The sequence below is a fragment of the Colletotrichum spaethianum genome (genome assembly GCF_022836535.1).
Source record: "Colletotrichum spaethianum MAFF 239500 DNA, contig18, whole genome shotgun sequence".
NCBI lineage: Eukaryota > Fungi > Ascomycota > Sordariomycetes > Glomerellales > Glomerellaceae > Colletotrichum > Colletotrichum spaethianum.
Genome location: NW_026054788.1, coordinates 452,158 through 472,665, shown reverse-complemented (window position 1 = coordinate 472,665; position 20,508 = coordinate 452,158). Strand labels below are relative to the sequence as shown.

Sequence of the window (20,508 nt, the reverse complement as noted above, 5' to 3'; positions counted from 1 at the left end):
GAAGGCAGGAAGAGACTGGAATAATAAGGGTTTTCCTATGTTACTCGGCTCTCACGTTGCTTTTGACTTCAGAATGATTCGGCGGGCAGAAGGGGGGAAAGAGGCAGACGGAGTGGAGCTGCACTGGAGCTGCACACCGAGATCCGTACTTGTTTTTAGCTTTCAGACGGTACCGAAATGAAACCATCTCTACAGGCCCTGGTGTCTACTCTAGTCTTGCTTAGGGCCGTGACGAGGCTGATTAGACTTTTCGTCTACGAGTTGCGCGACTCGTGGAACCCCCGGTCAGAGCCTACCTAGGCGTATACCCAACAGCCCAACTTGACTCGTGCACGATTTCTCTAACAAGCAAACAGAAGCAAGTCGTCGAGGCTCTGGCAATTTCGAGGTTCCTTAGGACACAGCTTACGAGAATACCCCCCCCAAAACAGACGGCAACACGCTCGAGTTTCGTCCTCACTGCTCCTGGTCAAAGTCGTAGCTGTTGCCGAACCCCCTCCCCAGGTATGTCCGCAGCGCCTCTTCGCGGCTGATCCAGTCCACGGGGACCTCGAGCCGACCGTCGACCGCCTCGAGGAGCGGCCTCACGTCCTCGGCGAGCCGCAGCCGCATGGGGTTGCGGTACCACGACGCAAAGCGGATCATGGCGAGCATCACGCGCACATCGGCCGTCGAGTTGGGCATGCCGGCGTGCCAGAGCCGCAGGTCGCGGAGGACGATGCTCCCCTTGCGGACCGTGGGCTGGGAGGGCCCGCGGACCGCCGCCCGCGCGGCCAGGAGGGGCTCGCGGATGCGCCCGCTGGCGCGGTCGCCGTGGGCGCCTTCCTGCGCCGAGACGTCTGCGGTGTGCGTGCCGAGCCAGAGCTCCGTCGAGCCGTTGGCGGGCGTCATTGTCACGAGCGGGATGTTGGTCACGAGCGCGAAGGGGTGCGCGGGGTGGGCGAAGTCGGCGTCCGAGTGGACGGGTTGGCGTTGGGGCGGGGAGGAGGGCAGAGGCGGCATGGAGGAGTTGGCGGAAAGGAAGGTGAGTTTCGGACGGGGCCCAGAACGGAGGACGTGATTTGGGTTGCGATGGGGTCTGGTGGTGTCTGTTAGGGTGTCGTGGACGTCGAGCTCGATGACAACGGGGGAGGGGGGGTTTACTGGTGAAGATGGACTTGTAAAAGTGCTCCGCCACGGGAGGCGGGTCCTGCTGTAGGTTGCCCAGGTTGTAGTTGAATGGCCCCTTGTCCCCGAGGGACTGGAGATAGAGGGCGTCCTTCACCATCTTCTCGTTCAAGGCGTCGAGGTCGGCGTGCGGGACGACGCCTTCAACCACGACGAGGCCATCGGTGTGAAGGTGACGGACGGCGAGTTCGAGGTTTCGCGGGGAGAGGGCCTGGTTGCGGACCTCGGTATCGGAGGGCGTTATCGTGGCGGGCGTTGGTGGGTTGCGATTTGGTGCAAGTGAGGCCATCGTCCGGCGAGTGAAAGGGGTTGAAGGCGGGGGTCTCGCGATGGTAGGAAGACGGCGGAGGAGGACTGCTGTGTATGAGGCGGGCTTCATGATGCTGTTTATTGATGGATCGGCGTTGCTTTGTGAAATTTCATGGTAAGAACACTGATGAGGATGAGGATCTTTCACGTCTATAAATGTTGAAATGAGGAGGCGAGGTGAAGAATGTCTACCCCAATCCCGAGCTCGGGTTTGGAGCCACTTACACCCCTCCTCATACCCCAGGTTCCTCAATCCCGAGCTCGGGGTATGTTACCCGCCCGAGCCATCGACCACCCCCTCTTACCACCTCCTCCTCCGATCGAATAAACATTATGGGCCTTCATGTGGCTTGGAAACCCAGGCCGTCTTATTCGTCGTCACGAGGTGCATGCGCGATCGATCCCCTCCACTCGGTCTTTAGATCCGCGACGAGCCTCTGCACCGGCCATCCGATAGTCCGCTTACACGCCAAGAGACGCCGGACGAGTTCCTGTCTCGCGGGCTCTGTACGGAGGAATCTCGCACCTTGGGTCCCCATTTGTCATTAAAAAAACACAACCCGTGGCGTAGGAAAACGGGGGAGGGGATTCCCTGTGTAGGGCTCAGGGTTGAGACTCACAGAATGCGATTGGACCAAAGGCGTTGACTTGTACGGCTGGGGCGTCGGTAGTGAATGCCGCGCTACAGATGTCCATGGCGAGGGTTTCCAGGATGTCCTGTTTTGTAGTGCTGTCTTCAGCGCGGTCCTCGAGCAAGGCGCGTAGGCCCAGTAACCGCTCCGGGGTTGCGTGAGTGCAGAGAAGACTCATCGAGACGAGTCTGTAGTGTAGTGCCGCCGCTTACAAACTTCAGCTTCTGGGCGTAGGATTGCTGGGGAATACAAGTTTACCGTGGCAGTCTCTGAGCATCCATGTAGACGGAAGAGCTAGGCCCAAACCACGCTCTGCTCGTGAGAATGGGTTGAAGCGAGGCGGCAAGTTCGACCGCCAGTCTTGCAGCATACCGAGCAGAGATGGCCACGTCTCATCGGTGATTATACCCGAGAAGCACGCGTTGATGATGCGCCCTAGAATGAGAGAGACCGTGTTGAGATGGTCCTGATCCGTGTCATGCTGCGTCGGAAGAGACATCTGGTCCAGGTCGATCTTGAGAGGACACCGCCGGAATAAACTGAAGGTGATGTCCTCGCGGAGGTAGTTCCAGAACCCTGCCGCCCTGAGGCTGGACCCTAGGTGGTCTGTGGAGGGGTTGCGGTAGGCTGCTAGGGAGTATGCACCCTGTAGATGTCTGTTTGGATCAACTTCCTCTGTTATGGTAAGCTTCAGTAAAAGCTTGGCCTATGTCTGGAGAATGGGCCAAGAACGCACCACTCAGAATCTCATACGACCGCAAAAGACACACGGAGGCCAACGCGAGCCCCTGGGTGTTCTCGTCGACGTAGTCTTCCGCCGTCAGGTCAATCAGAAGGCGGACGCAGTGTCCGTGATAGAACTCTGCTGCCGTCCTCGCGGAGGGCGTGGACGTCTGGCTCATGTGCACAGCAGACAAGGCCAGGATGGCGGAGAACGGCAAGGCTAGCTCCAGAGAGGCTTCTGGGAGTTTAGTCGCAAAGGTAGCGGATGCATCGCTGAGGTCGTACCATGGGGCGATGTGCTTGATGTAGTGGTGGAAGTAGCGCGCTATTAACGGATTCTGTAGGGCTTTGCGAGGGTTTGTCGGGATTGGGAAAGGGGATGAGAGCGTGTCTGATGAGTTCGGTGTTATTGGGGTCCGAAACAAGATACCAAGGGCTTGGGACGCTCACTTGTGCTGTCCGTCGCTGCCACATCTTCCTGGTTCTTGTTGTGAAACTGGGGCTCTGGAGCGGTGCGATCACAATACCTCCGAGCTTTGGAGCATCGTTGACATACGGGCACAGCTTCGTCGCCTGCTATCAATCAGTCGACATCCCCTCGCGATAACTGCGTTGACTTGCATTTAACCTTGCGGACACGGCATGTGTTGCTATGCGGCCCGGTTGCTTGTCAGCTATGTCGTCGGCAAGTAAGCTGGCGCTTCCTTATGGGTTCCTAACCAAGCTATCTTGGTTTCAGCGATTCCGGATACGAGAGGCGTGTCGTAATTAGTCAAAGTGTCTCACCTGCCTGGTTGAAGGCACGGGGCATTGTGGCCGGGCACCGTTGATCAGTCAGATGCTAGGAAACGAAGGATTCTAAGGATTTGACCAAGGCTCGCTCATGTGATAAATCTCGCAATGAACCCGATGGCTTTGGCAAAATGTCTTGTAAAGTGCTGAAGGACTTCTATATACCAAACGATAAATGAGGAATAAGTTATTTGTCACCGAAACATCTCAACTCCACACAAAGCATCGGCCGGTGGTACCCCGCGCGGCCTCGGAACGGGCGGACTCAGACCCTCAGTTGCTCCGGGAATCCGACTGGATCGCCGGAAATTCGGTCCCTAAGCACTAGAATCACCCCGCCTCAAAGATCAACGCGCAAACCAGCTTACATCAAGCTAGCGGGAGTCCAAACAACTTGTAGAGTATGCGATACGTAGATAGAACCCTAGAAGGATCCGAGATGTGCCATTCAGTGACATCGGGTTCTGGTACCGCCACGATGAGGAACGTTGCACTGGAGGATACGAAGATGAAGCAACACATATAAGGCCAGTAACACTCCGCGAGAAATTGTACATCAGAAGGCAGCTTGACAACGAAGAAAAGCATACAGGACCTTACGAAACCCTAATCTTTATTTACAATTACCATCGAAAATGTTCACTCAGACTCTTCTCAAGACTGCGCTCCTGGCCGCCGCAGCAACAGCAGCCAGCTTGCCCGCCAGAACTACCACGTCCAGCTTCCGAATTGCGGCCAACGTGACCAACTTCGACCTTCCGACCTCCCTTCAAGGTCAAGAACTCACCTATGCCCCTAACGCCAACTGCAAAGCCGACATTATCTTCGCGCCAGCCGGCAAGGGCGCCGTCTTCTACGCCGCCGAGGACACCGTCAATGTCGCTCACTTCTCGGTTGGAGACGAGACCTCCCCGCTGGCTGGGCTGGTCGTCACGCCTGGCGGAACGGCGACGGTGCCCAGCCTCAACACGGTTCAGTTGCAGTGCGAGACAGGCACTTCTGGGTTTGTTTCCACCAATGAAGGACTGCGTTTTGAAGACGGTTACTGGATGGCGTGTCCAAGAGACGGTAGCGTGGTGTTGAGCTTCAAAAGCGCTGGCCAGAGAACCCTTGCTGGCTGTGCGGATGTTCAGCTTCTTCTTGTTTGATCACGCAGAGCGGCATGGAACGGTCACAGGAGGCGTGATGTTGCCAAAGGGCTTGTTCGCTCGGTCAAGTGGATAGATCTTATTCCATGTAATATGGACGTATTCTTTCACTGCTATTTTCTTTTCGCCAGTTATGTAGACATGCATAGCTGTATTCATCGGACACTTGAGTCTCATGCGGCCCTTCGCTGGGCTGGGACTGAAGTATCGAACTACGGCTTTCATTATGTTGGTATAGTAGGAGAGAATTTGTCATTGTCATGAAATTAGCTGCATCACGTTCAGATCAAACGCATGTCACCGAGTGATTTGATCAAATGGTTCTTTCAACGCTACGTAGCTATAGCATCTCTCTTGAATGCGTCTCGTTCGTCCTACACCCCCCTCTCAAGACGTCTTTACCCCTTACCATTGTTTCGTGGCATAACTGCTATTCTTCCTGAGCTTGGCGCCCCGCTATCACAGTGTCAGCTTGAAACCCCCAAGTGTGGTGCATGAAGAGGGAGTTCCTACCATGTAGAGTATATAGGGGAGAGGCACGAATGCAACAGCCAATATGGCCAAGATCATACTCGACCCGAGGACGTCGAACTTGTAGTACATTGCCGGGATAAATAGGGGGAATGTCGCTCCGCACATGCTGGTGAACAGCTCGTGCCCGGCGAAAACGGATGCAATGTGGTCCGGGTACGACTCCGCAAGGTAATTCAGAATCGAGATGTACAACAGCAGCGCGCCAGTCGAGAAAAAAGCTGAACCGACGATGGGGATTGCCCAGTGGATTGAGGGTTTCGCAGTCCACCCGAACCAGACTAAACTGGCTGGGATGAAAAAACACCCAACCATTGCGGGATGAAGATGCGTTTCCGGCTTGATGTTGCCGTTGCGGTCGTACTTGGGCTCAATACGTATCCGGTAATAGATGAAGAACGGAGGGATGATGGCCAGTACACCAACAATAAGACCCAACAGGGCAAGATTCTGTGTTCCGATGTCGAAGTGGTATACTTCCTTGTAGGCTAGCGGCAAAGCCTCGAACCAGATGTACATGAGCCCATACGTGAACGCGCTGTACGCGTTGAGAAAGAAAACCGTCGGTTCCGTCAGCACCAGCGTAAAGGGCCGGATGAGGTGCGCCTTGAGGACCTCGACGCCCGGCGTATTATCTGCCTTGAGCTGGGCTTCGCAGACGAAACCTAGATCGCCGGTGGCCCTACGAAGCCGCATCGTCCGCCGGTAGAGAATGTTATCAGCGCTCGTCTCGGGGAGAAAAAAGATCAAGATTATGAGTATGAAGGCGCCGAACCAGCAGATGATCCAAAGGGTCCACGTCCATCCCTTGACCTGGACTGCAAAACCGCCGATGATGGGGCCTGCAAATGTGTTAGAATATATCCGCAATATACGGAGCGGGTACTTGGACTTACCTATCGTAGGCCCGCCGATGCCAATGAGCGCAAAGCTTGCCATAGCGTACGTGTGTTTCCGCGGAGCGTACAGGTCCATCAGAATACCGCCCCCGGATCCCAGGATCGGTGATCCAAAGAAACCGGCGACGAAGCGGAAGCCCAGGAGCATGCCAATGTTGGTGGCCAGGGCGGTTGGGATCTGAGCGAGGATGAAGATGACGAGGGTGGGAATGTAGATGGAATTTCGACCTATCTGGGGGACCTCAGATAACGGACTCCAGACCATCTATACTTGATTAGTATCTGATAGAATATGAGGGCACTGAGGCTTGTACTCACGGGACCAAGTCCGTATCCAAGGACAAAGACAGTCAACCCTAGGAGGGCGACGGTGTCCGAGACGCCGAATTGCACCTCGACGCCGTGATACCCGACAGTGTAAATGGATGCTCCCGCATATACGGCAATGATTAGAAGACATAGCTCGAAGCTGACCAGCGCCTTCTTGAAGACGCTCCAGTTTCGCGGATTCTATATACGTGAATTAGCAGTCAAGCGAGGGGCATAAGCGGAAGGCCATCATACCTCTGGATCGTTCGGTAAGAACTGGACGAGATGTAACCCTTTCCTGTTTTCGATTCCGTACTTCTCCCATGTCGTGCGGCTTATTGTCTGGTTAGAGAAGTTGTTGTCTGGCCCCTTTTCTGAATCCAATGAATGTCCCCGGACATTGGTATGCCTTGATGCATGGGAAAAGCTGCCATCAGAAGTTATCACATTAGGCTGGCTTTTCCAGTAAATCTATGCCTGCGATCTTACTCACCCAGAGGCAGTTCGATCGTATAATTTTTCAGTGTATCGTTGACGGATCAACGGATGTCGCTCGTCAAAGTATTGGAATGCGGGGGATCCGCCTCCCGTAACCATTCGAATCACCTTCCATGCGGACGTATCTCGAATGAAATCAATAAATGTCATGTTTGTCGTTGCGTCTCTCACTGATTGCTTCACAATCAAATTCCCAAGAGTCAAGATCTCTGATAAAGTTTAAAGACAGGTTGGTTCTATATGACAAGCTCTGACACAAGTGCAATGCCGACTGTTCCCCTTCGACGTTGAGTCGTATGCGTCTGGATGCTCGTCATCGTCCTAAGGAGGATGCCATGCCATGGCATATGATTGCAGTTTTAGGGATGGCTGAGATGGTGTCGCCTCGGGATGCCGAACACGCAGCGACCGTTCGCCCGCCAAAATACGGTCATCGGACGCCTCCTCACAAAACCCAGAAGCAGAAGGAGATTCACTGCGCCGTCCACGGGCCCCGAACTCCCCGAATGCGCTTGAAACATTCTGAACGAGTAGAGTTGTCGGCTCAAGGACTCACGGACACGCGCAGGGCAGTAGGTAGCCTTGAGCTTGATGACTCAGGTGGCGCATCCGGCATACATGTTTCCTACTCTTTCGTCCAGTCTCACGGTCCCCGCGAATTGTATGCCTACCAGGATGGGCCCGTGTCGCCGAGTTTTGGCTAGAACTTGGCCCCGACCACAACGGCTCCCCAAAAGCCTGACATCATCAAGGTTGAGACACCAATTATGGGCCATCAAGCGCAGAGAGGGGAAGTTGAAGGAGGGTATTTAACAAGAATGATTGACGGAAAGGCAAGAGAGCAGTTACCGGGGAGGAAACTGCTTTCAAGGGCCGGTGACTATTCCTAACGCAATCACCAATCCAGTAGATTATTCTACTGTCTTGAGATTAAGCTCGTAACCTCAGAGTCGGCACGGATGGTAATGTGTTATCAGTCAAGGTACCCCCTTCCATCCTCAACGCAGGGACGGTGAGAGGTCTTCCGAACTCAAAACTGTCTTGCATCAATTCAAGTCCCAGATTGAAGCGTAAGACACTAGAAACGTGAAGGTTACTAGAAGCTCAGCTCCCGTTACTCCGGGCTGGTGTGGAGGAATCCGCTGGATCATGCATCCTTGACGGGCAGCCGGTGGGCGGGAAGCTTGAATACTCCACCTGAGCCGGGCCAGCACCCGGAGCCCAGTGCACGGATGACCTCAGCCGGGCCCACAACCTGTGCCACAAGTGGTCCAATTGAAAGTCTAGATCGCGTACAGCTCCAAGACCGGAGCTGCCTGCGATTTCGAATCGACCAATTCCAGACGACAAGACCTCGCGTTCGCGATCCCGGCAGGACAGACAAGACGAAGATGTCAGTCACACTACACACGAGCCTGGGCGATCTGAAGATTGAAGTCTTTTGCGAAAGCGTCCCTAAAACCGCAGAGGTAAGCAAGCCGATGCACTTTTTCCCCGAGAATGGCAGCTATCTCATCCATCCCACCACCGCAAAGATAGAAAACGAAGAAGAAGAAAAAACTAACAACGACGCAGAACTTCCTCGCTCTTTGCGCCTCGCACTACTATGACGCCTCTCCGATTCATCGACTCATCCCCAAATTCATGGCCCAGACCGGCGGCCCCGCGAATCCTTCCCCGCCCGAGAACCCAAAGGGCGGCCGCTCCATCTGGGGCGGCACCTTCGAGGACGAGATCCGGCCTGCGTTGAAGCACTCTGCGCGCGGCGTCGTCTCGATGGCCAACAAGGGACCCGGGACCAACGGGTCGCAGTTTTTCGTGCTCTTTGACAAGGCGCCGCATCTGGACGGGCTCAACACCGTGTTTGGACAGGTCATTGGCGACGAGGGGATGGCGACGCTCGATCGGATCGAGGCGGTCGAGGTCGACCGGAAAAACCGGCCCAAGGAACCCATAAAGATTGACAGAGTCACTGTTCACGCGAACCCGCTTGCTGGTTGAGGGAGCGGACTGGAAGTCTTGACTCTGACTGCTTGTGGGTGACGCACGGGGTTGAGTGGAGGACGATGAACCTCCATGAAGTTTTTGCTGCACTTATGATACCCGTACGTCAAGCCAGCCTCCTGGACGCGAACTTATGCTGATTAGCTGCAGAATAGACACATCGTTGAAACCCCATGCAGGGGCACGTCGACGATTTGCCGAACCATCACCGGCGAGGGGCGATGCAATCGTCAAGCCGCGGTCATGACAGCGTCGCCAACTACGTCCCATTGATGCCCGCAACACTGCGTCTCGATACTCAATCATTTTCACTCACCTCCGGGCAAGGTCGTATGTTGATGGGCTCTTGCTAGCCACCGGCTGCGACATACTTTCCGCCGCCTTGGACGCCCCTCGCCCAAACTAACGCATCTCCGGGGCTGAATGACGACTGCCAAAGGCTACTACCCAATGTCAACCCCCCTTATGGAGCCCGCTCCTCACCAAACCCCGACTCGTGCCCGCCGCTTGTGTCATGGAGAGGCGGAACTCCGCTCCGAGATTCTAGAACCTTGGGACTGGTCAGGCTGAGATAAGGGGCACATACTGCAAGTAGAAGTTCTTCGGTTTTCGACAGCTGCAGCGCAGAACCTTGATTAGTCTAATCGGCTGGGACGGTCGTCAGGGGTGCTTAGGCTCTTACGTAGTCACGTAGTGTTGGAAGCCTTGCAAGCATCTAAAGTCGTTGGAGTGGCTCGATAGGCCCCATCAAGGCGACGCATCGTGAGACGGATCTGGACCGCGTTGACCTTTGGCTGCCTGCCCCTTTTCTTACACGATGTTCCTCAAGTGTCGCAAATGGTGATGATGTAGCTGCTTGCATGCAAATTTCACTTGCTGTCTAGTGGAGGAACGCCGCCTGCGCGGTTGAGCAGCGTGCCCGTTCAAAGTCAATCTCAAGTGTTCTTACCATCGTGTCCAGTGCCGTTTCCGTGCTCGCATGTTGATGATTGACCAAAACCAATCCGTACACCTGACTGAGCCGTGATTTCCGGACCAAATGTCACAAAACACGGCATGTCACGTTAGGCCAGACAGACATTGTTGATCGAGACTAGCGTTTGAAGAGCTCCCGTCCGAACCGGCGAGTCTATTCTTACAAAAAAAAAATAACCTCGGGATGTTTTTCATCATCTCAATCATGCCCGAGTGCAGAGAGCCCAGCAAGTGAACCACTCACCCGCTCATCAAGGGCATACATAGTGTTTGTTGTGTGTTTGTTCCCTCGACGCAAACTCCTTCCTTCGACTCCCCACCATTGTTCCCAAAACCAGTAAGGTGAAGAGGAAAAAGAAAAGAAACATTTGTTTCTGGATATCATGCTCTTCCACACGCAAGCAACGAAACCCAGCTGCCTCCCAGAATCTGCCTGAAGCGAGAGAAGATCAAACGGAAGAAAAAAAGAAGACCACCCGCCGTTTTGTGTCATTAAGCAAAGATGATTCAAGACCGTGCACCAAAACGTTTGGTGCCGGCGAAAGGAGAGTCATGAAAAGGCACCAAGAGATACATGGTCCTTCGTTTCATCAGTCGTCAACCAACCCGTCGCCGTTTATTACCGCGGTCAGGGCTTCCGTTGAGTCCGTCAAAGTTATCCCGCGGAATCTCCTCGGTTCCTGTAGAGCTCGGCGTGCTGTTGACATTGGTGCCGCCGTTGTTTGGAACAGATCCGTCAAGAGTGAAATTGAAGTCATTGCCGTCGCCGTTGAAGTTGACGTTTGGATAGGTGTTCTCACCTTGGAAAGCATCAGGATTCAGGAACTGGTCGATGTCCAGATCACCGTCAAAGTAGCCGTTCACATTCCCGTTTTCATCGATGCCGGGTATGCGACCAGACGGGCTGAGTGGTCCGAGCATACTCGAGAGTTGGTCCAACTTTGCGGCCTGTTCTTCTTGCATGCGATGAAGCGCGGCAAGATCTTCCTGGTTGAAGTTGATCTGCTGCAGTGAAGGTGGTGGCGCGGCGGAACCCATGATGGGTGACAGTGAAAGGCCTGAGGCGGCAGGCATGGGGGGTGGTGTCTCGGGGGTTGCGGTGACTGATGGCGCAGGCGGATTGGGAGAGGCCGAGACCGAGGGCTTGGCAGGCCGGTGAGCGTTGGTGGAGGGTGTGGCCGATCGACCAGCCATTGCGTTGAGCATCTTGTTCCGCTGGTCATTGCTCATCGTCGCAGGGGTGTTGTTGACGACGTGAGGGAGGTCAATGCCGGATGAGTTGTTAGCATTGGTATCGTGGATGATCTTCATCATGCTCTCGTGGGGGTTGGTCTCGAGCTCTTGCGCCAAGTAGTTGGTGGGTGTGGTCTGATCTCCAGGGGTGTATCAAAGAGCTCCGTGACCGTACCCATCTCGCGGTTGTACGGCTGAGGCGTGGATGAGCTGGACGCCGGAGATGGCGAAACCGTGTTGGCGCGCGCATTTGGCATGGGAGGCAGGATCGCATGCCTGCGCTTAGCAAGGTTCATATTGTTGTTAGTATTGCTGGCCGAGTTTTGTGCTGCTTGGACGTAGTCGCCCAAGTCGACGACACTTCCTTGTGGGACCGAGTTGGCGTTGTTGCTATTCGGGATGATGCTCGCCAGAAGATCATTGACACTTTGGGGTCCGGCTTGGTCCTCAAGTGTCTTCCTAAACACATTGGCCAAGAAGTTCAAGATGGCGTTTATCGAGTTCTGGTGGCGGTCGTGCTGGCTCTGGAAAACGACTGCTTGCTGGTACAATGCAGAGTTGTCTTGTTGAATCCTTTGAATGGCCGTCATGATCATGCGTTGTTGCTCTCGCACCTTGGCCAGCTCTTCACGAATCAGCAACATTTCTTTCTTCTGAAGGGGCATGTCGCCAGAGGACGGCAAAGCCTTGCTGGCAGGTGCACTAGCAGCTCCGAAGCCTTGGCCCATAGTGTCTTCAGCGATGACAGCGTCCTCCTCGCTGTCGCCCTCAACCTCGGCGTTCTTGGCGCCCTTCTTGCCCTTGTTGCCGCCCTTGGGCTTATTGATGAGCCAGAGCAAGTTCGGGTGGCCTCGTCGAAAGAACGGGTTCGAGTACTCGCTCGGGCTCTTGTTCTTCCGCTCACTTGCGCGCATCGAGTTGTCCGACAAGCCAACGCGCTTGTGGAAACCGTACATGTTGAGCTGTCGCACGAAAGAGGCATAGTTGTTGTGTTTAAACAGGTCCGGAATTAGCTTCTTCGCAAACTCATCCTCGTCGAGGACGATGAACGAGTCGCCCTTCTCGGACCACCGAATCAGCTCCGAATTCTTGTCATCATCCAGGAAGCTGAGCACATGTCAGTATGTGGTCATCTTTCAATTTTCCCCACCTGCCAAAGGCGCATTCTCAGCGTCTTTGAGAGGCGGAGCTTCCAACTGACCTGCTCAATTTCTGCACGAACGGCGGAATCTGCTTCCGCTTCTGTTGGGCCTCTCTCATGGCCTTCCGGGCCATCTCCTCCAAGACTTCGATGTTGTCGGTATCAGTTATATTCCCATTTGCTTGTTGTTGCAAAAGTGCAGAGTCTTCACCGCCAAAAGACCAAGGGTCAGTTGGCGAGTCGAAGTTCTGCCTCACACCGGTGGGAACGAGTGCTCTGTTCATTTGCCTCCGTGCAAGCGCATTGTTAGGGCTTGGTGTGGGCTGCACAAACGGCTGTTGCTGGCCGGGGACAATGCCATACGAATTGATGGCGTGGCCCGCGGTTCCGTCGATGAGGCCATTTGCGTCGGCCGCTCCTCCCCATCGCAGGAACTGGTCGCCCGTAGGACTGGGAAACGACGGCTGTTGCACTTGAGGCATCGGCATGGTGGGCGTTGTTGCTGGCGCTGGTCTCTTTCGGGGGTTCGAAGACATAGGAATATGCATCTAGGTAAACGGGTGTTGAGGCGAAGGCCGTTTGTTGTCGGCCAAGTCGCCGGCTGATGCAGGGCCTCGAGACGAGCGTAGTAGCTGTCGCGGGGACGTGCTACTCAGCAAGGCTCGTTTGGCTTTTCGCGGACCGCGTTGGCGGTGGAGGCAGGCTGCCGGTTGCCGGATACAGCCTCACCGAGGGCTAGCAAACCGCCTTTTGAAGGCGGCTGTCGAATAAATGGGACCAACGTCCGATGAATCGGTTCGGGATGGCGCAGGTGGGATCGGGCAGGCGCTTGTCACATGCGCAGAACCGGCTCTGCTTGGGATTGAAAAAGGGTCGTCGTCGGGAGGTCGCGCTGACTGCAGGCCGTGGTGGAGGAGTACGGTCGCCGGTCTATATAGGTCTTCGGTGCCGTTGTCAGTCGTCGCCGTCGCCCGTGGCCCCGTCCCTGTCACGGTAGGCTATTGAAAGGTAGGCTGGGGGTCCTGAGTCAATCGCCAGGAGTGCGGCAGTAGCTTTCGCAAAGGAAGTCTGTTGTGAAGGGAAAACACCGACAACAATAGTCGGAACTACAGGTCGGCAAAGGAGCCCTTGTCGCGATAAGTCGGGCTTGGGTTTCGGCGCAAGGATACGATTGTCTCGGTCGTGGAGGATGTTGCGAAAGCTCTGAATGGGAGGTTCCGCTTCTTTGGAGTGGGAAAGGTGAGGTCGTGGTTAGGTAATTCAAGGTGAGTGAGGTAAGGCGCAAGGCGTCAGGCGTCAGCGGTGCTTGTGCTTGTGCTTGAGGTGGTGGTGCCCAGTGCTCAGTGCTGTGCTGACTGCTGGCTGCGGGCGTAGCGCGTCTGTCTCTCTCTCACACAACTTTTTTTTTTTTCGTGGTGGGGGTGGATAATGGGATGTCTTGGTGGTAAGAAGGCACAGGAAACGATGTCTCTCTACGCCTAGTAGGACTTGAGACACCCAGAGGCAATGACAAAAGTTTGCTGTGAAAAGCTATTGTTGCTGGACGAGTAAGAAGGTAAATCGCAAAAGAAATCACAAAGGTTGAGTTGGAACTGAAGCCATCTCTGGTCCGAACGTGGTGGGATGATATGCTTCTGTTATCAATGTTTATCAAGACGGCACAACATTGGAGGCTCAAGGCTGACTTTGGTCCTGAGTGGAGACCCCTTGGGGAGAGAACATTCAAAGCACGCCTGCAGTAGGCTCAGGAGCCCGCTCCCTTCAGGGAGCCCCATCCAGACAGCCATGTTCCCGAGCACCCCAAAGGGCACCGTGGTTGTGCGGGAACCTCGACTGGTCAGGATCAGGTCCCTTGGGAACGGGACAGATTGTCCGGCCCAATCAGAACACACACAGAGGCCCACGCTCACCGACAAAGTCACGTGCAGATAGTTTGGTAAACCGTACAGACCGCCCCGCTATCCTATCACAAACAGCATATCTGGGCTTCGAGACAGGAGCAAGCGGCACAGCAAGCAGTGCCCAGTGGCCGCCAGCATGGACTTGGGGGACTCCAGTGTCCCAATTTGGGGGATATGTTCCCACCCAGCCTATACTCCAACACACGCATACAAGGGTCTAGACTCGGCCGAACTGCCGTTTTTTCCTCGGTGACATCCGCCCTTTCTTGAGACCATCTCGATGAAGTATGTGGGGACGGTGGAGAGCTTCCTTCTGGCAACGTCATTTTTCCCCGATGACTAGCTTATTCTTCGATCTCAGTCCTGCCTGCACGGCCCCAGTTCAATTATTGTCTGAATAGCATCAAGGAATTACAATGACTAACGCGACCTCGAACTCTATGAGAGACTCATCTTCGATTCTTCGATCCATTTCAGGGGGGTATCATTGGTTTGCTGCAACTATGCCTACGGGCTCGCATTCATCCTTGTCAATTGACCCGATGCTCTACCTGGCTCCTCTCCCCGCAAGAGCCGAAACTCGTGCCATTTTCGAGTTTCGTGCCTGATCCCATTCCCGTCCGGAGTTTCCGCTCCGGGCTTCTCGCGATGCCTTGTTCTCCTCCTGCAGTGTCCGGGCCTTCTGTCTAGGATCAATCACAACCAACTCGTCCTCAGCCTTTTTGCGATAACTGAGATCCTTGCCCAGCTTGTCCGCTTTGAAGCTCAGCGCGTGTGACATCCACCCTTCGTCGTCGCTATCTTCCTTGGCGGCCTGATCCCACGCCTTGCAACTCTGGCAATCGGCAATAAAGTGCAGATCACAAAGTTCCGCCTCTTCGTCCCCGGCTTTTTCCTCCCTGGCTGTCACATCGTCATCAACGGAGCTGGGTCCGTTGCTTTTGTCCTCCGGAGCTTGCTCCAGCTTTGATTTGAAGGCTTTCAAAAAGTCAAGTGCTTGCTGATCGTCGCGGGGATTCGCGTTGCCGCCGGGCCTTCTCCTCCTGCCTCGAATTGAGGTTTCCGGAATCATGCTTTCAAGTGCCGACTTCCTTGTTTCCTTGACCGGTTCGGGCTGATAGCTCCGCTTCATTGACGCCTTGAGAGCAGCAATTTCCTCGTTAGTCTTCTCAAGGGCGGACTTGGTGTTCCGGACTTGGGGCTCGGGCGACGGGGACTCTTGCAGCCGGATGGGAATGTTGCTCTTCCCCCCGTCTGGCACCACTTTCGTCGGCGGTGTTATCTTCTCGTCGGCGAGTTCGGGCTCAGGTTGACGTGGGGGTTCCGGGTTTTCCACTCTGTCGGCCTTTGCCTTGGACTTCGACTTGGTCTTCGTCGACTGTCTCTCAGTTGGTTCTTCCTCGTCAACGTCCATCACTATTCTCGTATCGTACTTTGTCTTTTTCAAGACCGGGACCTCCTCAGCATCTCCCTCCTCGTCCCCGAAGCTAAGCAATTGTTTCCCGCCCTTTCTCTTCTTCTTCTTTTCGACGGCAACCGTCTTCGGAGCCTGAGTCGCAACCCTCGATCTCTTCACCATGTCCTCAAAAGGATTGACGAGGATCTCGATGCTCGTAATCTTGACGGGATACGTCGGTCGGTCGGTGCCTGGGGTGACTTCGGCCTCGCCCATCTTTGCCAGGTTGTAGATCGTATCGCCGGCTACTCGACCGAACAGAGTGTTCTTGTTGTTCAGCTCCTCTGCCTTGTCGAGCGTGAAAAAGAACTGGCTGCCGTTCGTATCGGGTTTGCTTTCGTTTGCCATTCCCAGCTGTCCACGCCGATTCCACTTCAACCGTGAGTGAAACTCGTCCTTGAAGCCAATGCCCGTCGGGCCGGCGTTGTGACCTCGTCGTTCGTCCATAGGCCAGGGGTCCAGCTCGCCGCTGAATGCGCCTCCATCGTAGATCGACTCGCCGCCATTGCCGGTTCCTGTCGGATCACCACCCTGCAAAATAAATCCCGGAACAAGCCTATGGAAGATGGTATTGTCGTAATAGCCGTCGAGGGCTAGCTGAAGGAAGTTGCGGCAGGTGAGTGGTGTTTGTTTCGCGAAAAGTTCGACGGAGATGTCGCCCAGAGTGGTGTGCAGGATGACGGAAGCCGTCGGTTGCGGCTCGAGGTTGTAGATGGCCGACATCTTAGCCGGCCGCGACAAAGCCCCGTCGAGATTGGACTTCGGGGTGTTTAGGCGATAAAGGAGGAGGATGAGGTTGATATATACAACGTCGAATCGTGGAGATACGGGTGGAGGCAGCTACGACATTCGAAAGTTTCTTAGACGTGCCCTGTGTTGTCGGCCAAGGTTGCACCTGTTATCGATAAGGTCACGTGTGTCTACTCTCAACGTCATGCCATCCGGTGCCTCTTCGTTGGTTCCATCCCGTTGAGCCGACAACAAGCACCATTCGGAGAGGCTGCCGAGTTGATAAATTTGCCCGGGCAGCAAGTAGCTATGGATCTCTCCTAGAACGCCCAGTTTTGGGTATCTGTGTTGACTTTTGGTATCTCCGGGACATTTAATGTGGACCTGACAAGCTTCGCTACGTTCGTCACTGGGGAGCATCACTGGGATGTTTCTAATTCCCAGAGTCCAGCGCTACTGCCACGCTTTTTCCTTTCGTATTTATGAAGAATGGCAGTATCTATGACTATCCGTGGCGTCGCTTATAAGGATCAAGCTGTTGATGCGTGCACTTTTCCATTATTGATTGTTTTGTGATGAATGGGAGGAACAACCTATTCTTCAGGAGAGCTTTCCCGTTGTAAAACTGCCAAGCTCTGTTTCGGGAGAAGATGGCTGCAGAGCAGCGCCAAACCCACTTTGCCCTCTTGTAACGGTTTTGCAACGATGTTAGCACACAATGATCCTCCCGTACGGACTTCCAGATCAAGACAAAGTCTTTTGACTTGTTGCGCCTTTCCTGAAAGTCGACATTGTGCTTACATACTATTTTCGGTCCTCGTCGTGCGCTGTGTGTAAGTACTCAGTTACAGTGCCCGTTTGGACGCTTTCCCGAGAGCTAGATCAGCGCAAAGGCCGAATAAGAAGCAGTGTGCTATCATATTATTTCCCGCTCAGATCCCCCTTCATGGACGGCATATGTTTTTGGAGTATGTGACTAGACAATGTCCGTTACGTTAAGCGACCATCTCAGCAGCGACATTATGTTGGCAAGGTTCTTCGGCTCTGACGAAACTGGAGCCAACCCTGAAATGGAAGCGTCTGATTATCGAGATGAAGAGGAAGAGCACTGCCCCGAGCACCCTGAAGGGAACGAGACATTGTGTAATGGGCAGCACTGGGGGAATACATCCGGCCGCAAAAGTCCCACGGGTCCACAGCATTACAGTCATGGTTTGAAGGGCGCCAACCTTGGATCCCGAGTTTAAGGGGACATGTGCTGTTTCTCAAGCATTTACCCTATTGTTTAAGGCAGACAATATCAAACACAGCGAAGAATATCCCCAGAACAGTGCCACTGGGAAGTATGGGCCTACACGAGCGAGTGAGACCACAGATGTTGAAAGCAGAACGTAACAACCATTGCTGGGAGATCGACAGTTTCCGAGACTGCATAACGGCGCATCGTGAGTATTGGATATAGTGCGCTTTATGATTTCTATTTTCCTTGCTGATATTTATGATGAACGATCTTTGGCAAAGGTGTTTGCAACGATAAATGGGAATACCAGCGTAGCATCCGCATAGACCTAGAGACGCATGTTAGCAATGGGCTCGGATTCCACTTCCACTCATCTCGGTGACATACCTTGACGGCATCGGCTCCAATCTTGATTTTACCCCAAGAGACAGCCTCATCTGGCCTGGCACCAGCATCGCTTCCGTCAAACTCTTGGCCAGTGTTGATGTACACAGCCGACTCGGCACCGTTGCGCATCAAGCATGCGTTCGCAATGTGGTGCTTGATAACACCGCCACCCAGAATGATCATGCCTGCTCTCTTCGCACGAACGGAGATGGTGTTGATACGTCGAATGTCTTCGACGATATCACACTTGAGCTGCTTCGGTGAGGCCTTGAAGGTGTGGAAGTATAGCATGTCTCCCAAGCTTCCGTCCGTAAGCGCTGGGCAGAAGACGGGAATGTCGTTCTTCCACGCCCAGTAGTAAACGGAGCGCTCGTCGTTAATCTCCTTGCCTAGCCTGTGGATCATCTTGGAGGGCGTCCAATTGATCTCCTCTTCGGTGCCCTTGCTAGCCTCTTGCTCCTCGAGCATCTTATCAAAGATGGGCACGACCCAGTCCTCGAAGGCGCGGTAGTTGGAGTTGGGGACGACGAGGTTGCCGATTCTGTTCTGGCCCTTCTTGCGCAGGTCCTCGCCGTTGGCGCTAAAGGAGGACATGTAAGTGTCGCCCAGACACTTGATAAAGTCCTCCTCGACTCCTCCGGCCGTTGTCACGATGGCGGACACGTGCTTATGCTTGACCAACCATCTAAAGACTCCCCTCATGCCAGAGGATATCATGTTGGAGGTGTAGCCAAGGAAGATGGTGGTCTTGTCGCCGGTTTCTGGGTCGCGCCATGCCCTCTTGGACCCCTGTCAGTAGGGTCGCATCACGAACAGACGTGGGAGCAGCTCACCATGTCGTTGATGATCCGGATGGACTCGGCGAGGGACGAGGCTTGAAATCCCATGTATCTCATGCCATTGAACAGACCCTCGGCTGTAATGGGGCCCTTGAAATCATCAAAGTCCAACTCCTCGACCTTCTGGGCGCCCTCAGGCATCTCCTCCGACACGACAAGGACTGCATCGGTGGCTGCCGCCGGTGGGGCGTTGGGGTTCTCTTGAGACGCCATGTTGTTTGCTTCGTGATGCGCTATCAAAGCAGTCACAATCAGAAAACAGTAGGTGAAGCCCGGTTGGAAGGATCACAAATGAGATTTGTCTCAAGCCCCGGCGAATGCGAATACATACCAGTGAGTGGAGTGGCGATCCAAGGCGAGGTAGGTACAACGAATTGTGGGAACGCGCGAGAACCGGCGAACTGGAAGGCGATCAGACAAGAACCCTGTCTCAGTCTCAAATCAACCCGGGCTCTCTTTGACCGTCACAAAAGATGCGACAAACCCGTCAATAATTGAGGCACGAATATTATGTTGTGAAAGTTCCATCCACACCAAGTGCAATGGCTCCATCCGGGCGGGCATGCAATGACTCCACGGTCGCGATGTTTGAAAAAACGGACCCCACTCTGCAAAGAATTTTGACGGAAAGGTGGAGTCCAGGGCCGCAGGGTCTGCCACGGCGCGCACAAGGCCCACCCCAGGCCGTCCTTGAAAGTGCCCACCAGCGGACCTCATCGTCTAATGGTGAGGCGACACGGCAACAAACGTGTACTGTAGGGTGGTGTGCCTGGCGTTTGGTGTGTGGTGTGTATGGGGCCTTGATAGGTGTGTGCCTGAGCTGGGGGTGGAGGCGTTGACAGGTGGAAGACACAGAGACACGGCAATGGCAGGCTTGGAACAGACGGACGGGACTCTGGGCACCGACAGACGGGAGAGAGTGAGTTGGGCAGTGGAAAACATTCAAGGCACGGAGGTCGACACGGTACGTACCGCATCTCTTGGAAATTGAGATTTCGGAGGCAGAGAGAGCCCCCTGCTGGCCTACCTAACACTCGACGTGCCGGGGTCCGCAGAAAGACTCGAAGGGGTCTAGCGTGTCTGGCGGTAAAAGGCTGGCGGCCTGGTGCTGCCCCCAGCGGAATTTTGAGATCCAACCTGAACCCGTCCGAGCCTAGCACGATTAAGCGCCACTGCACGCGAACCGTATTTTGCAGGCTGAACCTGTGGCCGGGGTACCGTCTTCAATCCTTCAACATCACACGATTGCTCTCCGACTGCGTTGGTGTCGCATCTTCTGCGCTTCAACACACACGAACGCCTGACCCCCTCCCGCAACGCCCACGCACTTCGAAGCAGTCGTTACCCGCGAAAATCACTCCACAGCCTTCACCCATCACTTCGAAACCTCGACCATCGATACAATCAGATTCCAGACAGGATACCTGACGCCAACGCGACGACCCGCCGTCGGATGCACCCACTCCCCGCCGTGTCCGGTTCCCGCTTCCTTCCCACCTCCTGAACACCACACCCAGCGACGCTTATCCGAGGTTGGGACCCGACCACTCCAAAAGTCTTCAACGACCCACGACGACCAAGGTTCTCTGGTTCCA

At 54.7% G+C, this 20,508-nt stretch overlaps 8 protein-coding genes across 8 annotated transcripts; 2 read left to right on the top strand and 6 right to left on the bottom strand.

Moving 5' to 3' along the window:
• Positions 1-456: 456 nt before the first annotated feature.
• Positions 457-1,329, bottom strand: ColSpa_07256 (kanamycin B dioxygenase; the record flags this gene model as incomplete). The annotated part of the gene is given in 3 exon segments (XM_049273468.1): positions 457-1,142; positions 1,158-1,240; positions 1,319-1,329. The coding sequence occupies 3 exon segments, from the start codon at positions 1,327-1,329 to the stop codon at positions 457-459; spliced, it is 780 nt and encodes a 259-aa protein (XP_049129425.1).
• Positions 1,330-2,325: 996 nt separating this feature from the next.
• On the bottom strand, positions 2,326-3,642 carry ColSpa_07255 (uncharacterized protein; the record flags this gene model as incomplete). The annotated part of the gene is made up of 4 exons (XM_049273467.1): positions 2,326-2,735; positions 2,845-3,156; positions 3,282-3,335; positions 3,618-3,642. The coding sequence occupies 4 exons, from the start codon at positions 3,640-3,642 to the stop codon at positions 2,326-2,328; spliced, it is 801 nt and encodes a 266-aa protein (XP_049129424.1).
• Positions 3,643-4,258: 616 nt separating this feature from the next.
• ColSpa_07254 (uncharacterized protein) lies at positions 4,259-4,771 on the top strand (the record flags this gene model as incomplete). The annotated part of the gene is made up of 1 exon (XM_049273466.1): positions 4,259-4,771. One exon carries the CDS (start codon positions 4,259-4,261, stop codon positions 4,769-4,771), a length of 513 nt encoding a protein of 170 aa, XP_049129423.1.
• A 459-nt stretch (positions 4,772-5,230) lies between these two features.
• Positions 5,231-6,835, bottom strand: ColSpa_07253 (caffeine resistance protein 5; the record flags this gene model as incomplete). The annotated part of the gene is made up of 4 exons (XM_049273465.1): positions 5,231-6,144; positions 6,199-6,466; positions 6,520-6,711; positions 6,827-6,835. The coding sequence occupies 4 exons, from the start codon at positions 6,833-6,835 to the stop codon at positions 5,231-5,233; spliced, it is 1,383 nt and encodes a 460-aa protein (XP_049129422.1).
• A 1,564-nt stretch (positions 6,836-8,399) lies between these two features.
• Positions 8,400-9,009, top strand: ColSpa_07252 (peptidyl-prolyl cis-trans isomerase-like 3; the record flags this gene model as incomplete). Its single annotated transcript, XM_049273464.1, has 2 exons — positions 8,400-8,477; positions 8,584-9,009. 2 exons carry the CDS (start codon positions 8,400-8,402, stop codon positions 9,007-9,009), a joined length of 504 nt encoding a protein of 167 aa, XP_049129421.1.
• Positions 9,010-10,584: 1,575 nt separating this feature from the next.
• On the bottom strand, positions 10,585-12,849 carry ColSpa_07251 (heat shock factor protein; the record flags this gene model as incomplete). The annotated part of the gene is made up of 3 exons (XM_049273463.1): positions 10,585-11,360; positions 11,396-12,327; positions 12,422-12,849. The coding sequence occupies 3 exons, from the start codon at positions 12,847-12,849 to the stop codon at positions 10,585-10,587; spliced, it is 2,136 nt and encodes a 711-aa protein (XP_049129420.1).
• A 1,960-nt stretch (positions 12,850-14,809) lies between these two features.
• Positions 14,810-16,441, bottom strand: ColSpa_07250 (peptidyl-prolyl isomerase CWC27; the record flags this gene model as incomplete). Its single annotated transcript, XM_049273462.1, has 1 exon — positions 14,810-16,441. One exon carries the CDS (start codon positions 16,439-16,441, stop codon positions 14,810-14,812), a length of 1,632 nt encoding a protein of 543 aa, XP_049129419.1.
• A 1,502-nt stretch (positions 16,442-17,943) lies between these two features.
• On the bottom strand, positions 17,944-19,126 carry ColSpa_07249 (deoxyhypusine synthase; the record flags this gene model as incomplete). The annotated part of the gene is made up of 3 exons (XM_049273461.1): positions 17,944-18,015; positions 18,075-18,863; positions 18,908-19,126. 3 exons carry the CDS (start codon positions 19,124-19,126, stop codon positions 17,944-17,946), a joined length of 1,080 nt encoding a protein of 359 aa, XP_049129418.1.
• Between the last annotated feature and the right edge of the window lie 1,382 nt (positions 19,127-20,508).